This window comes from Pseudopipra pipra, chromosome 3 (assembly GCF_036250125.1).
Source record: "Pseudopipra pipra isolate bDixPip1 chromosome 3, bDixPip1.hap1, whole genome shotgun sequence".
NCBI lineage: Eukaryota > Metazoa > Chordata > Aves > Passeriformes > Pipridae > Pseudopipra > Pseudopipra pipra.
The window spans coordinates 33,643,906-33,659,580 of NC_087551.1; the positions used below are offsets into that span (position 1 = coordinate 33,643,906).

Sequence of the window (15,675 nt, forward strand, 5' to 3'; positions counted from 1 at the left end):
CTGCACCTGCCTGAGGAGGGAGTAGGAAAGAAAGAAAGGAAGGAGGGAGGGGTGAGCAGCCGTGCGGGACGCGTCGGTACCGCTGTCGCGGATGTGGCGGGGGGTGGTGCCACGCCGTGGGACTTTTGGTGTGTGGTTTGGTGTTTTGGTGTTTTGTTTGGTAATTTTTTTCCTCTGTTTAGGAATGCTCTCTAGGTGAGACGACGGACAGCTGGCATCTGATTGGAAAATACCTGTTGAAATGCTGCCAGGGAACAGCTTTGCCGTGAAAGGATTCCTCCCGCGGCGCTTCCACCGGGGAAGGACCGCGCGGCGGCTCTCGCTCCCGTTCCTTGCCTGTTGCCGGCCGTTGGCGGCAGCTCCGCTCCCTGTGCCGGCCCAGGACATAGCGGCCTCCCTGGTGTCATACCTGCGGCTGCTGTCGCTGGAGAAGCCTGTTACCAGCCTTATAAAAGGTCACCAGCGAGGTCTCTACACGGTGTCGCTGGCGCGTGGTGCCCAAAGATGCCGAAGTCTGTAGGTTTGCGCTTCGGAGCATTCCGTGCACGGGCGTTGGTGAACAGGGAGCTGCACGAGGGAGAAGGAGGACACGGGAGAGATTCGATTCATTTCGCCGTTCTCGGCTTCCCTGTTGCCTTCTGGAGGGCGTTGTCCCGCAGAGTCACCTGCAGGCAAAGCAAACCGCAGATCCGGGATTGAATCATCCATAAACAAAAGTTCGTGATAAAGCCAAAGTCAGTAACTCCACTATTTGGGGAACTGGCATGATAATAAAATATTTGAAGTTCCAAAAGTCAATATTTTCTAAAGCAAATGAGTCGGAAAGGCATTCAGATGAAGGCCTGAATGGCTTGATAGGAAGTTTTTTAAGTGTATGTACCAAATGCTGTTCCAGAATAGATCATTTAACAGCAGGCTTGATTGCTCAAGTAATATTCCAATTGTTCTTTGACAATGTTTAGATAAACATTGATAAATTGATAAAATTTTTATCAGCCAGCAAGCAAATTTTGTTAATTTGATTGGTATGTAATACTGCTGATGTTGATTAGGCATTAATAACTAACTGCAATTAGCAAAGCTGGAGGAAACTTTGTTTCTTACCAGAGAAACTGGAAGTTCACCTTTAGATCAGTTTCAGTTCTGCAAACTGCACCTTGGATAGTAATCTCTTTTTCTGATAAAAGATGTTGAGTCACACACAAGGCCAAAATAAACTGTTCTTTAGAGCTTGGTATATGACAATTAGAATTACAGAAGGCAAGCCTTTAAGGAGAGAGGAGGATTCTGAGGAGAAATAGAGATGGCTAAGGATTCTGTAGTTAAGGCAATAGGAGGAGTTTTAATAAAATTTCTCTAGTTGACTTTAATAAAATCCGCTACTTTCACTTGATAAAATGGAAAAGGTGTTAGGCATGTGGATTTCGTGTGCCTTTACTGAATCACTGTTGTGAGATCCTGGATCCGAATCTCACTGAATTATTGATATGGGTCAGAACCAACTCACTGTGAGTGTGTGTGTGCATGTGGGGAAGGGCTGGGCCTGGACCTGCAGATCCCTGATAAGGCCTGCGCATAAGGCCTGTGCTGAGGGTACAAGGCAAAGCTGGAAGGCAAGGCCTGCAGCCCATGCAGAGCACAGGGCATCACTGAAGGCCCTTCAGTTGGGCTGTCAGTCAAGGCAGACCTGACTGGTAGCCTGTCCACACTACACGCCTGCAGCCTGTGACTGGCCACAGCAAAACTCACTCTAGCCTGGAAGGCACTGACTGGATATCCTGCCTGGGAGGGAAAAACTGAACTCTATAAATACTTCATATGGTCTCTCCCTCCCTCCCTCTGGTCTCTCCTGCAGCCTGAACCATGTGAGTTGGTAACAATTTCTTTCCTCTTCTCCTCCTTCTCTCTTCTCCCTCTCCAGCTGGTACCACGTGAATCATTGAATCTTGTCAGAACCTATTCTCCACTCCTTTCTCTCTCTCCTTTCTTTCTGTCTTTCTTTATTTATTCTTTCTAATCTGTTTTCTTTTACTCTTTTCCTTCTCTTGTAGGTAACTTAAAACCAATGAACTGCATTTTACTAAAGCTGTTGAATGGATTGTTTAGTGGGTGTTTTCTGTGGAATGGGTCTTTGTGCTGAATGTTTTAGCGATATACTTTTTTTCTTGGTTGTATTTTACTCCTGTAAAAACCTTTTGCCAAATATCCTATTTTTCTCACTAAATTAAAAAGAATTTCTCTCAGAGAAGAGCATATGACTCTTTCTCTGGATGCTAATTAGAGGTTATAATGAACCAAAAGGCCTTTAAAAACTCTTAAATAAAAATGTAACCGCTCTGGTCATAGAGCTTTAACCGTTTATAGCTTAATCCAGAGTGCAACAACTTTTTCAGAATTTACACAGAAAACTGGTTAACAATAGCTGAATTTCTAGGATTCTCTCTACTTAAGAAGATGGCATCTTTTTCAGAAAGCCCTACATTGCAGTCAGTGAGCAGTGGATCCTATGTGCACCTTTGGGAAAAGGTACATTTCCGTAAAATTAATGTTTGTGCTTTCTTTGAGTGTTGGTCAAAGAGGTCATAATTGGAAAATAAATGTCTTAAAGGATTTTATAAGGTATATATTTGATTAGAAGGTTTCAGTTATGGAATTGAAACAGTTAAACCATGAATTATAGTTGTATTTTAAACTTTTTTATTTTCAGTTTTCTCATCAACTGACAGTGCATAGAAAACCTTTGTTTGCTTCAGAGTAGGACCGTAACTGTGAAATGTCCTTTTGTGTATGCTTGGAAAAGTCTCTACAAGGTTGTTGAACTTCAGCCAGCTGTTTGCCATGCTGTATTTATTTGAACCCCCATGGTTAGCAAATAAGCCCACTAATGACAGCTCTATCTATCAGCAAGTGCATTACTTTCTCATTGTTCTTTCTGCAGGCTTGCTAGAGTCTGGAAATGCCTCACAGAAGCTCAGAGCCAGGAAAACAACAGTTATTGGAAACCTAAGTAGGAGACAAGCTGAAATACAGGGTATACTGCATGTTCTAGAAGTGATAATGTAAGAATGCCATTTTGGTATCCTTAAACAAGCTCCATACATAGAATCAATGGAATTGCTCTAGATGGCTTTTAACAAAGAACAACATCATAAACAGTTTCAAAGGAAACCAGTTTTGTCCATACATACAGAAATAATAACTTGTGAATTATGTGACTCATATCATGGTTTGTCCTTTTTTTTTTCTTCCCCTACAGGATGATTATACTTAGAAGTTCTGTGTTTGGAACTCTCTGATCCTTTTGTCTGCATCCCCACTGGTGTCTGAATGGGTTCCTTGTTAGTTTTGTGAGCACTATGAGAGAGCAGGTGTACTTCCTGGGTGCCCAAGTCATTTCCTTATACTGAGGAAGACCTAAGGCTTACTGCTGTTTTCCCTCTCTCCTCTACGGCTGTCTGGTTTCTGCTGGAGAGAGACCTTGCAGATGGGTGGGAATCAAAGCACAGTTCCATAGGTTTTGTATCTGGGTGGTCAGGAGCAGGTGCTGTGTGTACACAGTGAAATGTATTTGCTCCATACTTTAGATCTTGCCTCTGGAAAGTAATCTTGAAGGTTTTTCTTTCCAACTTCCACAGAATATATTATTAATTTGGTGGCTGATTTTTTTTCCTTTATCCCAGTAAGAATTTTACTATGAAGTGCCTTAATGTTTAGTGATACCCATAACATGTTTCAAGTTTAATGTATTGAGGAATACTTGATATCCAGGTGGCTCAGCCTGCAAGTTGAAATACAAACTGGGCTCTGGGTGGGAGCACAAGATGAGGCCGTGAACTGCCGGCTTTGTCAGCATTCTGATAACAAAGGAGATGAAAACAGGTGATGCCAGCGAGGTGGATGGACATGGAGAGGGGAGGCAGGAGGAGAAGACAGAGAAGGAAGAGCCAGAGTGGTGTGTGGGGGAGACTATGAGGGTATAAAAAAAGCCCAGGTGTTCTAGGCTCAGGGCTTGTTCTTGGAGGAACCGTCTTGAGTTGTTGTTGTGTTACTGTGCCAGGAATAAATTGCCTTGTGGAACGTCTTAGACTCTGCTGAGGGAAACTTTGGGTTGAACTGGTAAGGAAATATGGTCTGTCTGTGTGTGAGTGGGGTGAGTGAGGTGTGTAGGGAGTCAAGTGGGATGCCCATCAGCTCTTTGGAGCCACTCACTGTGAAGGGCCTTTGGTCCCAGGAGTGAAAGTCTCTGGTTCTTGTAAGAATGACCGCTAGTGAGTCTCGTGAATGATCAGACTGGGAAATTTTATTAACAAATGAAGCATTAAAAAATGAGAAATGAGAAACTGCTCTCATTGGAGGAAGTTATCTGTTGACAAATCAAAATAGAACTATGTGAGAAAATCTGAGCGGGCTGAGTGGATTGACTAACAACATTCAGTTTGGATAAATGCAGACAATCCAGGCTGAAAGAAAGAATGCTTGTTACACTATTTTTTCCCTGCTTTTTAATATTTCTAAATTCCATATGTCCACTTTGGTGTCATCTCTATAAAGTGGAAAATTACCTGTTTAAATTCATCTCTTATCAATGTGGTGATGTACCATGTAAAAAAAAAATTTTAATTTTTTCTTTCTTAATTTACATTAGTGATACAGCTTAATTTGGAGTAACTCATGCTTACTGATCACCTCATTCAAGAAGTATGCCAGATGTAGATTTGGATGTTAGAAAAAGTGTTTAAGGGCTAAGGAAAAACTTTAAATTATTGTGGAAAAATGGAATGGTGTAAAAAATAAGATGCCTAAAATAACACTGAACCAAAAGCATAACAGCTGAATTGAAAAATCAAAATTTATAAAGGGCAATACTTTTTATGTGCCGTAACTGTGGTTTGGATTTTATTTCTCTGGGAATCTGCTGAGGCTGTTGCAGTATTGCAGAGCAGTGGGATACTGATATGAACCCCAAGAAAATCTGAATCTGTCGTTAAGTCTGTGACACTTTGTAAGGGATTGTCGGAAAATAAACTTCAGCTCAGACTCAATACAGGAATATAAGCGTTAATCGGCTAGTCAGAGAAGGAAAAGGGCCACTAAGAAAACATATTTGGATGTATTTGGGAGAAGCTGGGTGCGCCACCGCTCCCTGCTGTCCGTGTTGCTGAGCTATAGTATGTGGTTGCTGCAGCAGAAAAAGGCAGCAGCTAGTCGGGGAAGAAGGCCGGGGGGTCCCAGCACTGTGAGTGACACATCTTTTCGAAGCAGCTCGCTCTCCTTGCTGCCCTCGTTCCCCGGTGGCTCAGGAGCGCTGGGCAGAGCGAAGCCGGCGGAGGCTCCGCTCCGTGAGGCGGGGGCAGAACGCGGCTTCCCGCGGCCTCGGGAAGGAGCCGCCCCGCTCCCTGCGGGACTCGTCCGCCCTTTCGGTTTCGCTTCTACCAGAGCGGGCGGTGCTGCGGGAAACGAAACTTCGTGCGACGCCAGGCTGGGCTGCACCGCTCCGGCTGCTGGAGCTGCGGGTCCTGGAGCTTCTGCTGCGGCTCGCAGGTAAACGGCGGGGAGGGCGGGCAGGGGATCCGTCGGGTCCCACCGAGCGGGGCTGCCTGCACCCCGGCGGGAGCGGCGCTGGCCCGAGGCGCTCGGCGGGCGGGAGCCAGAGTTCAGCTTTGGACGGTGAGGCTGAGCCTGCCCGTCATCGCGGTTTGAAGAGGTATGTTCAAGTGCCGCTAGGCTCCCCTCTCAAGGAAGCGATTCTAATTCTGGAGAAACGTAACTGATTATTCTACCCCCACAGAATTCAGTGAATGTTTCTGTCTTTTCCTGTCAAGATATCTGCTAAGAAATCTTCTCTAGTCACTAAGTTCTCCGCTCTGCTTTCTAAAATTGTTATTCCAAGCCATGACTCTTCAAAAACTGTGACAGATTAACCATTTGAATTAGTCATTGGAATTAATTTTCTATGAACTTTGTTACTGGCACCAGTTTTCTATTTTACATCACAGCAGTGATCTACTAGGAGTAGGGGCTGTCTCTATTCTATGCCTGGAGGCACAGACAAATCTTTGATTGTTACTTTGCAGAATCTATTTGAGATTGCGCCAAAATGGATCTTGAATGTATGCAGAAGATCAACCATTACTGTCAAATAAATAAACTTAAACTGCTTTATCACACTGCTGGGGAGACCGGCCTACCTCATGATCCTGAGTAAGTTCACTATGCATGTCAATAACCAGAGGGGCTCTTCCTGTGATGAACAAACTGGACAAAGGTTACAGTCATAATAGTTAATTTGCTGAAAGAATATATGCAGCAAGAGAGCTGATTGAAACCATAAATTGAGTGGTAGATGCATGGGGAGGACATTGTGTGATAGAGTTTGGGAAGAAAACTGATTTCAAAGATGATAGCTCTTTTTCGTAAAGCAACAACAATGCACTTGTTACTAGTAATTATATTTTGAGTATGTTATGCATCTGCCATAAAATCTCTCAGGAGGTGGGTTGGGCTGCAGCATGTAGTTCAGTTTATGATCTATGCTAACTTAAGTACTTTGATTTCTCTTTAGTTTTACAAAGCGTTGTTGATGCCTAACCATAAAGGTTGAGTGTATATTAATTGATTGTGTATCAATGTGTTTAATGTGTAGTTTATTTTTGAACATCTGTTCAGAAAAGAGAACAGAAAAGAAAAGGGTCTTTTACCTAAGAAGTTTTTTTTTCCCTTTAAGAGACAATTACAGGTGATAGAACATATTTTATTTTTTAACACAGATATAGTGTTTTGCTATTTTTTTGCTTGCCAAATATCATAGATACTCAAAATCTATAGTGTTTCCTTGTGTGATTTCTTCTTATTTTTTTTGCTAGTTTGCATGAAGACAAGCCTTATGCTAATAACTGATATGTGTCTTTTAATGTCTTGCATGTTGTAGACACCCAGCACTGTTTACATAGACTTATTCTTAGACCTGACTGTAGTCCCAGAATAAATTAAAGAGTATTATCTGTGTCTCAAATGTTAATTAATTATCTTAATTTTTTTCCCCATGTGGCTCATGTAACTCAAAAAGTAACCCTTATTGCAGTAATGGCCACAGCTTTGGTCATAGAACTACATTTTTGTGCTTCAAAAGTCACAGCACGTGACTGACAGAATTTATACACATTCCAAATCTGTGCTTCTTCATATTTTTCTGTGTGCTCTGCTACATTCACAAATACAGCTCAGCCCACTGTGTGACAGTGGTATCTAGGAAAATCCTAGATAACCTGGCCTATTCCAAGGATACAGTGTAAAGTGTCTGGCTACAGTGATGCCTGGTGTAAACCTCCTTCAGTGCCCTGGTGATGCTCTTTCCCAGTGCTCTGCCTGCTAATGGGACACACTGGCCACTGCTGGTACTGAGCTGGCTCCCTAACTCTTTTGTGCTGTGTTTTATCTCATGCAGTTGTTTGAGACATGGTGCTGAAATAGCTGGTGCTGTAGCTGCTTCCAGTACAATGTCTGACAGGGTCAGTGCCGAACACAGTTTAAGAAGGTTGAGAGAACCCAGGATGGCCCAGTCCTGACTGGCTGCAAGCTTTCTTGGGCTGGGAATGCAGTGTGTGTAAAACTAAGCCAGTCCTGCCTAAACCTAGCAAATCTGGGAATTGCTTATTATCTCAGGGTTCATGGTGAATAATTGTGACTGTACATTTGGAACCAACTCATGTAACGTTCATTCAGGTAATCCTCAACTCAGCTAATTAACTTGTTGGTCATTGACTGCACATTTCTTCAGGATACTTAAACAAAAGGGTGAATTTTGGATGCAGTATAATAACTGAATGCGTGTAGTATTCAGCATTTAGGTATGGGTTGACTAACAAACCCTTTCCTAAAGAATGATCTTTCTTTCATGTGTTTGTTTGTCCGTTTGTTTGTTTGCTGTTTCCTATGTGTAGAGTCTTTGGCACACTATCACGTGTCTTGTCCTACTGTTTACCTCCTTAAGGTTTCTTGTTAAGTCTTGTTTGCACAATGAGTGCAAGCACTATTCTGCATCTGCATTTCTTTCCACGCAAACATTTCATTAAAGGGAAATGGAGAATTAAATTTGGGAATAATGGAATAAGTGAATTCCTAAAGTCATTCCACTATTTGAGACAAATTATCCCACGGAGAAGCTTATGGTGTTGTACCTGGACTGTTTTGTTGTGTGAATCCATCTTGTTGGCTGTGAGCATCTATATGTTCCACTGCACTCTGAAGACTGACTTACCCTGAGGCTCTAACGGTCACTTTAACTTGTTGCAAGTTTGTGCTGCTGCCAAAGGCAGAAATCTGGTTGTTTTATCTTCTGTTGCCTTTTGTGCAAAGGCAGTAGCAGAAACATTAGGGAATTTGCAGCTGCAGGACAGGTTGGATCCGGATAAGGACTGATTTATCTGAATCCAACCATTTCTTATTAGGGCACTGTGGGGAATTGACCTCAGGCAGCAGCAAAACTCCCAGCCAGCCACTCGCTCACTTCCCCCCAGTGGGACAGGGAGGAGAATTCAGAAAGCTGAGAGGGAGAAAAACTTGTGGATCAAGATAAAGACAGTTTAACAGATGAAGCAGAGCTATATGTGTGACCAAAGCAAAATAAGGAATTTGCTTACTGCTTCCCATCAGCGAGCAGATGTTTAGCTCTTTCCATGTAAGTGGGGCATCATGCCCAATGGTTACTTGGGAAGGTAAACACTATAACCTCAAATGTTGCCTCTTCCTCCATCTCCAAGCTTTTATTGCTGAATGTGATGCCATATGGCATGTAATATCCATCTGGTCAGCTGCCTTGGTTGTGTCTTTTCCCGGCTTCTCACACATCCCCCCCACTTACTGGAAGGCCAGAGTGGGGAAAAAAGAAAAAGATCTGGTGCTGTGCAAACACTGTTCAGCAATAGGTAAAACACTGTTATCAGCCTTGTTTTAGTCCCATATCCACAACATACCACCATTCCGGCTGCTCTGAAGAAAGTTAACTCCATCCCAGCCAGATCCACTGTAGTTAGTCCTGAGCTGCATCAGACCCCCATTTTGACTCATGGAGTTGCTGTATGGGAAGCAGCACGTGCACAGTTGTGCAATGGAGGGATGGAGCAGGAAGGGATCAGGAGCTGAGTGTGGAGGGGCATGACTGGGTGGTGGTTTTTTGTTTGTTTTGTTGTTGTTGGTTGGTTGGTTTTTTGTTTTGTTTTTCTTTGTTTTGTTTGGATTTTTTTTCGCTTGTTTGTTGTTCGTGGCTGTCTTTAAATTCATCTCTTGCAAAGCACCAGACACAGTTTTTGCACTTACTAAGTAGTGTACATTACAGAGTATTAAAAGTGAATGCAATGTCACATCTGGTTTCATGAAATCAAGATTAGCTAATCTTTCCTCTCTGTATAGTTTTGCAGTGCTGAGATGTGTCCTGGTGTTAGGGCCTCACAACTTTTCTTGTAAAAATACTGACCTCATGCACTCTCTTGCTTTTAAAAATTTAAATAATTTTGCTTTTAAAAAGCAGCTAAGCAGTTAAACGTGCTGTTAGAACTAATAAAGTACATGCATTTGTGACTAGGGGGGAAACACTTTAATATATTTATACTAAAGAATTATGATAACCAGGAGTTGGATATAAAAAACCCACAGAAATAGTTCAATACCTCACAGTATATTATTGTAGATAATAAAACCAAAGTTTAATCTGAGAGGGTTATTAAGTTTCCTTCATTGCAGGTTCACAATTGTGGTCAAAATAAATGATGTGGAATATGGTACAGGCACTGGTAAAAGTAAGAAAGAAGCAAAAAGAATAGCAGCAAAAAAAACGTGGGAAATGATTGAGAAACAGGTGAGTAAATAACAGGAGTAAGTTTTGGGGTTTTTTTTGGCTAGTAAAGGTTTCAGATGAATGTCTCAAAGCAGACTATCAATAAAATGTCATTTTTTCTTTAATTCGGAAAAGTTTCCAATTACTTAAGTTATCTTTGTTCTGTCTTAGCACTTTTCTACCTTTTACCACTGAATTATTTTTCTTATTATTCTACTACAGGGTTGATATGTAGTATTGTGAGTGTTTCCTCCTCTTATAACAACCATGTTGTTATAAGAGGATGAGGAAATGTATTTGCCTTTGTTAAGCTGCCTTGATGTATCCAGAGGGGACAGTGGTCCTTTTTCATCTAGCCAACTGTTCAGTAATTCAATGTCCTCAACACAGTTGCAGGGCATTGCCCAGTATGTCTGTTGCCACTTCACTAATGAAATTGCTTCCTTTCACTTGCTCTGATTGATCCTTATTTCCTTGTCATTATATTCTTTACGTTTTAACTGGTTATATATTCTATCCTTGATTAGGTTGAGGTTTGAATTTTGCTCCCCAATGTTCTGCCAAGTGTTTTGTGATAGCCATTCTTTTCTTTTTGACTCTGAATGCTTCTTAGCACTTTTTGAGAGAAATCTTTCCTTACCTGTTTACATATGGTTTTTATTGTGTCACCATCATTACTTTAACACAAGTGCAGCATGTTTGCTAATATATTAATGATGCTGCTTAATCATGAGACAGCTGAAAAGTCCTGCTTTCTCCTCTTGTGCATGCACAGGAGCATTTGCAACCTTTGCTAAATGGCAGCATCAGCAGCATCCTGATGCTATCCCTTCTTCACAGCTCATACCCTGTCTTTTCCTAAAAGAAGTGGGATGAGACATGGTGAGAGGTTGTTAAAGACCTAGGTGTAGTACTTACAAAACTGGATTTACATGTCTTTCAAAAAGTAATATTTTAGGGTTAGGATGTTTGTCCTTGGCCACAAGGGACTCCATGAATGCCAACCTGGGATTTCTTACGAGTATTTTGAAAAGCTGAGAAACCTCGCAGCTATATTAGATCTTGGGCATTGTTTATCTTAATGTATTTATTAAGCTTAAGTGTTTAAGTTACCTATTTTGTTTGCAGAATCCTTCAAGTATGGGTGCTGTAGAATCAGCAACAACTCAAACAATCTCATCACCTGAACCAGACAGAAACTATGTCAGTCTAATGAATACTTTTGGACAAAGGACACGGCTAAAAGTTGATTATTCTGAAAGAAATTTTACTGGATATGCCCATGCTCCCATGTAAGATGTACTTTGTCTTCCTACTTCCTTCTAAGACTTTGTTGTATTTACTAATGCTATCAGTAGTTGTCTTCAGCCATGTTAGATGAATCTTTAGAAATACAAATTCAGAGCTGGTCTGGAGAGAATCCAGTGGAGGGCCATTAGGGTGGTTAAGGGGTTGGAGGATACACCATAGGAGAAGAGGCTAAGAGGACCGAGTTTGTTTAGCTGGGAGAAGAGATTGCATGATGATAAAATGGTAGTCAGTGCTGAAAATTATAAAAAATTTTCTTGGTTGTAGCTCTGGCAACTTTGTGAACCTCTGGGTGTGTGTCTTGGAGACTTCTAGGAATCAAGTGCCAAGGAGCCTGTTTGTGTCTCTTTGTGTATGTATTGCAGTTAGTGAGTTGTAGAAATGTTCCAGTTAATGACAGGTGCAGGATGATAAAGAATATCTACATATTTTAAGTCTCTTGATAATATCTGCTGGAAAATTTGTCCTCTCTTATCCTGCAAAATCAGCCATTTTAAAACCTAAACTGCAGATAATTTGTGACAGAGAGTGTGTATGATATATTGCTTTGAGAAGCTCAGCCTTTAAAAGTGCTAAATAGTCACTCTCTAAAAGTGAGTTATCTTAAAGGCACATCAAATTAATTGTCTACCATTATTACTTAGATTAAATGTATATTGGGAATACTGTCCTGAAGATGTATATTTCAGATTGCCATTTTATGATGTCAATTGACTATAGTGTTTAAAATCATTAAATTAAGACTTGCCATATAGGATATAAGACTTGATTCCCTTTTGTATTTGACAGATTTTCTTGTAGCTGTACAATTAGTGGTCAGGTGTATGGAAGGGGCACTGGACGTACTGTAGCTGCTGCAAAACAAGCTGCTGCAAAACAAGCATTTGAGAAGGTAAATAAGAAAGGCTCTCTAACAGTATCTTTGAACAGATATCCTCATTGTATTTAAAAGCATGTTCCATGGATTCCACTAAAGAGGGAAACCACCTATATTTTGGTGTGTTGTCTGGGCTGCAAGATTCTGTTGGTAGAATTTGTTGTGTTTATCTATTCAATTGCTGGATTAAAAAAAATCTAGCAGTTGATATCTCTCTGTATTTCAGAATATGGTCCCGTATGTTGTCATTCAAGGATCCATACATATTAAAAATTTCTAAATCCTGACTAATATACCGGTTGTCTTCTGTGTGAAGTGCTGTTGAGCTGTCTGGCTATGAACATAAGTCTCTTACTGCCTTCTATTGGATCACAAATCTATTGTGAAATGTGAGAAAAGCAAAAGCAGGAATCAGAATCAACAGGATTTGCCTTCTGTAGTGTTCCAAGGCAGAGTGTAGCGAATCAGCTGCTGACATCATCCTCTGGAGAGCAGAGCTGTTGTCTTCATGCTGGCAATTGTTATTTCTACATGTGCAAAAAATTTATCAGAATTCCCGTACTGATTCAAACCCACTTCTGAAATGCACAGAATATATGAACTAACTTAAATGAAGTGTAGTTTAACTTGAAGGATGGCAGTGTGGGGGAGGGAAGAAATCTTTTTAAAGCACTTTTTAAATTATTTGGCAGTTACTGTGAATTTTCAATGCTTCTTTTATTGTTGTTTTTAAGTTAACCATGTAATTAATGGCCTGTTATATTTCTAGGATTCTTAATATTTCCATGTGCTGCAAGCTCATGGACCTTTGCATTTTCATCAGTCTGAAATTTACTACCTCAAGCAGAACTCCTGTACCAATTAGTGTAAATTTGGGGTGGGTTGCTTTGGTTTGGTTTTGATTTTTATTAATTCTCAGTGATGTCTGTGTAACAAACAAAGTGTAACTGGCAAAAAGTAGTAAAAGTCCAGTACTCCCAAATTAAAAAAATGGGGTTTGTTTGCTGGCTATCATTGAAACATAAAGCCTGTGTTTTTGTCTCCATGATACCATGATGGAAAACCATGAAACAAAAAAAAAAATGGTTTGTTTACTTTTTGTCAGGTTATGGTCTGTATCAATTGTAGGAGTTGCTTTTAATGTTACTTTTATGCTCTTAGGACATGGGTGGAGGGAGGAAGCGAAAGAACCTCTAATAAGTGTTTGGGATATTTTTTTTGTTTTGTAGTCAACCTCAATTTAGATTTACAGATTTTGCAGTGTTTTCATGCTGAAGACATTGAATGTCAATTTGTGCTCAGATTTTCAGTTCTGATTACATTTATCAAAGCCTATGTATATCACATAGGCATATGCATATGCAACAATGAAAACATTTGCTTTTCATCTTTTACTCTTGCCTTGGTTTTAAACAGAATCCAGACTCTACTTCTGTAAGTGTGTCTGTGTAGTATGATCACTGTGACAGGGCCCTGTGTTTCCTTTCTCTGGGTGGAAATTGGGTAGATGCCTTTCTTCTTCAGGGCTTTGAATGTTCAGTGCCGTTAAAAACTTCCACTAAGAACCTTGTAATCTTCCCTCTCCGCTCTCTGAATGGCAACTTTTGCATTAGGGATTTGCTTATGTGATTTTGTTAGTCATTTTTGGCTTTTCTTTTTTTTCAGGTGGAAATTGAAAAATCTAATGGCAATTCAATACTCAGTAATTCCTCTCAAGTGCCAACTCAGTCTGATTCGATGTAAGTTGGGTTCACTGATGATGTGATAACAAAATGTATTTACTAATCATCTTAGAGGGTTGTGTGATCTAATTCCAAATAAAATATGTCATAGTTTGTTTTATTGCAGTATAAAGCCATTTGATTTGAATTTATATTCCTTCAACTTCAGAGCAAAATTTGTTGTACTCATGCAATTTTATTTGAGTCCATATGGGTGAGCTTATAATAGTTTTAGAGCTTTCTGATATATTTATATTTTGCCATGAGTAGTTCTTTCAGAATAATTTTTACTATGATGTAAATGTATTAACCTACCTCGTTCAGTAGCATTATTTCATACCGTTTTGACACTCATTTTCCTATTGTGACACAATTGTGAACTCAGTATAATTCAATTTCAGTACTTTCCTGTGCTCCATATTCTGCTTTCTTCTCTCCCTTTTTTAGTTTTTTTTTTTTAATCTTAATTTCCACCAAAGGGAAAAATTTGCTTAGCGAGAGAAAATGAACGTACATAAAGTTTCATTTATGATTTGGGAACCTTAGGTCAAGCCTTTTGTGTCCAGTGGTTTGGCTGTAGTGCCACTACCCCTTCTTTTATGTTCTTTGTACATATCTGATTGCTTTATAGTTGCACAATGTTAGAGGTGGCTGTACTACCTTGAAATAAATATCTGTATTTAACCTATTTAAGGATATAATAGAATATAACTTACGGATATTTAGATGTCATAGAATCATATAATATAGAAATATAGTAGTATATTACAAAATGGTGTTACTTTAGTAGGTTTCCAGCAGGAAGTTTGGTAGTTTAAATCAGTCATGATTGTTAATACTTTCTTATGTTTCGCTTTTAAAAAACTATGTAAATGTTGGTACTACTTCTTTTCTTGTGGCAGTTTTATATATGACTGTGTTACTTTCACCTAAATATAGTCCACTTTTTTCAATAAAGCAGTATTTCCTTTGAAGACTCAGCCTCAATGTTGGTAGAAAAAATGAAAGACATGGCAGTACGTGAAAAGCTTTCACCCTCTCAGGTATAGTATGAAAATGATCTTCCTCCTAATTACATTTTAGACCATGAATAGGGCAAGCTTCTTGTCAGAATGTAACGTCAGTTTGTTCTTTTATCCTTTAATCACTAGAAAACACATGTGCATTTTTCCAAAAAATATTCAGTACATTCTTACTGTTAACCATTAGTCATTTGCTTCCGTACTGTGGACTCAGTTCATGTACTGTTGAAGAAATGGGCAGTACTCCCAAGAAAGAGGATCAAACTAAGCTCAATTTTTTCTGTGGGAACAATGATAAAAGTTATGCATAGCATATGTGAAAAAGTTAAAGCTGAGATATGGCTTCATTCTTATTACATTGTTTACCTAAGGTATGAACATATTTATAGGCAATTCCTAGATACATTCTCAGACATGTTTTAAGCCAACTGTAGTGAAAATATTCACGTTATCTCAGTTAGGCTTTTTTCTCTTTTCCATGTAGAGAAATGCACAGAGTTCTGCCCTGAAGTCCAAAAGGTATGTGTTTATTTCTAGGTACATGTTTATTGCTATCTCCTGTAAGCTATATTGCAAATCACTTTAGTGTTTCTGTATCTAGTAAAGAAATGTCAGTATTGGGAGGTACATTTCTTTTCTTGTCACATGTTAGAAAAATGGCTCATTATAAATAATTTTGCTTTTATCCTTTTTACAGAAAATTGGCAGCTAATTTTCCTAATGTAAGAAAAGAGGAAGAGAACAAAAATATGTCAGATTCAGATGAAAGTTTGCCAGATGTGGACATGAATACCAGAAAAGGGAATGGAAATCCACACACTGTTGATAAAACGTAAGAAGGATTTGGTTTTTTAATAATATTTGTATGGCAATTACAGTATGTAGGGATCTAGATTTGTTCCTTTATTTATGATA

General features: G+C 39.8%; 1 protein-coding gene across 4 annotated transcripts in view; it reads left to right on the forward strand.

Moving 5' to 3' along the window:
* The window catches only part of EIF2AK2 (eukaryotic translation initiation factor 2 alpha kinase 2), a 27,979-nt gene continuing 12,304 nt past the window's right edge, over positions 1-15,675 (forward strand). Inside the window, exons 1-11 of one of the 4 annotated variants that reach the window (XM_064648584.1) lie at positions 1-51; positions 183-2,526; positions 2,939-3,059; positions 3,257-5,541; positions 9,739-9,853; positions 10,961-11,124; positions 11,930-12,032; positions 13,683-13,756; positions 14,697-14,781; positions 15,245-15,279; positions 15,458-15,592. In XM_064648584.1, coding sequence (XP_064504654.1) covers positions 5,171-5,541; positions 9,739-9,853; positions 10,961-11,124; positions 11,930-12,032; positions 13,683-13,756; positions 14,697-14,781; positions 15,245-15,279; positions 15,458-15,592 — 1,082 coding nt within the window. In that variant the 5' untranslated portion in view covers positions 1-51; positions 183-2,526; positions 2,939-3,059; positions 3,257-5,170. The other 3 variants (XM_064648586.1, XM_064648587.1, XM_064648585.1) reach the window with 3 other exon arrangements.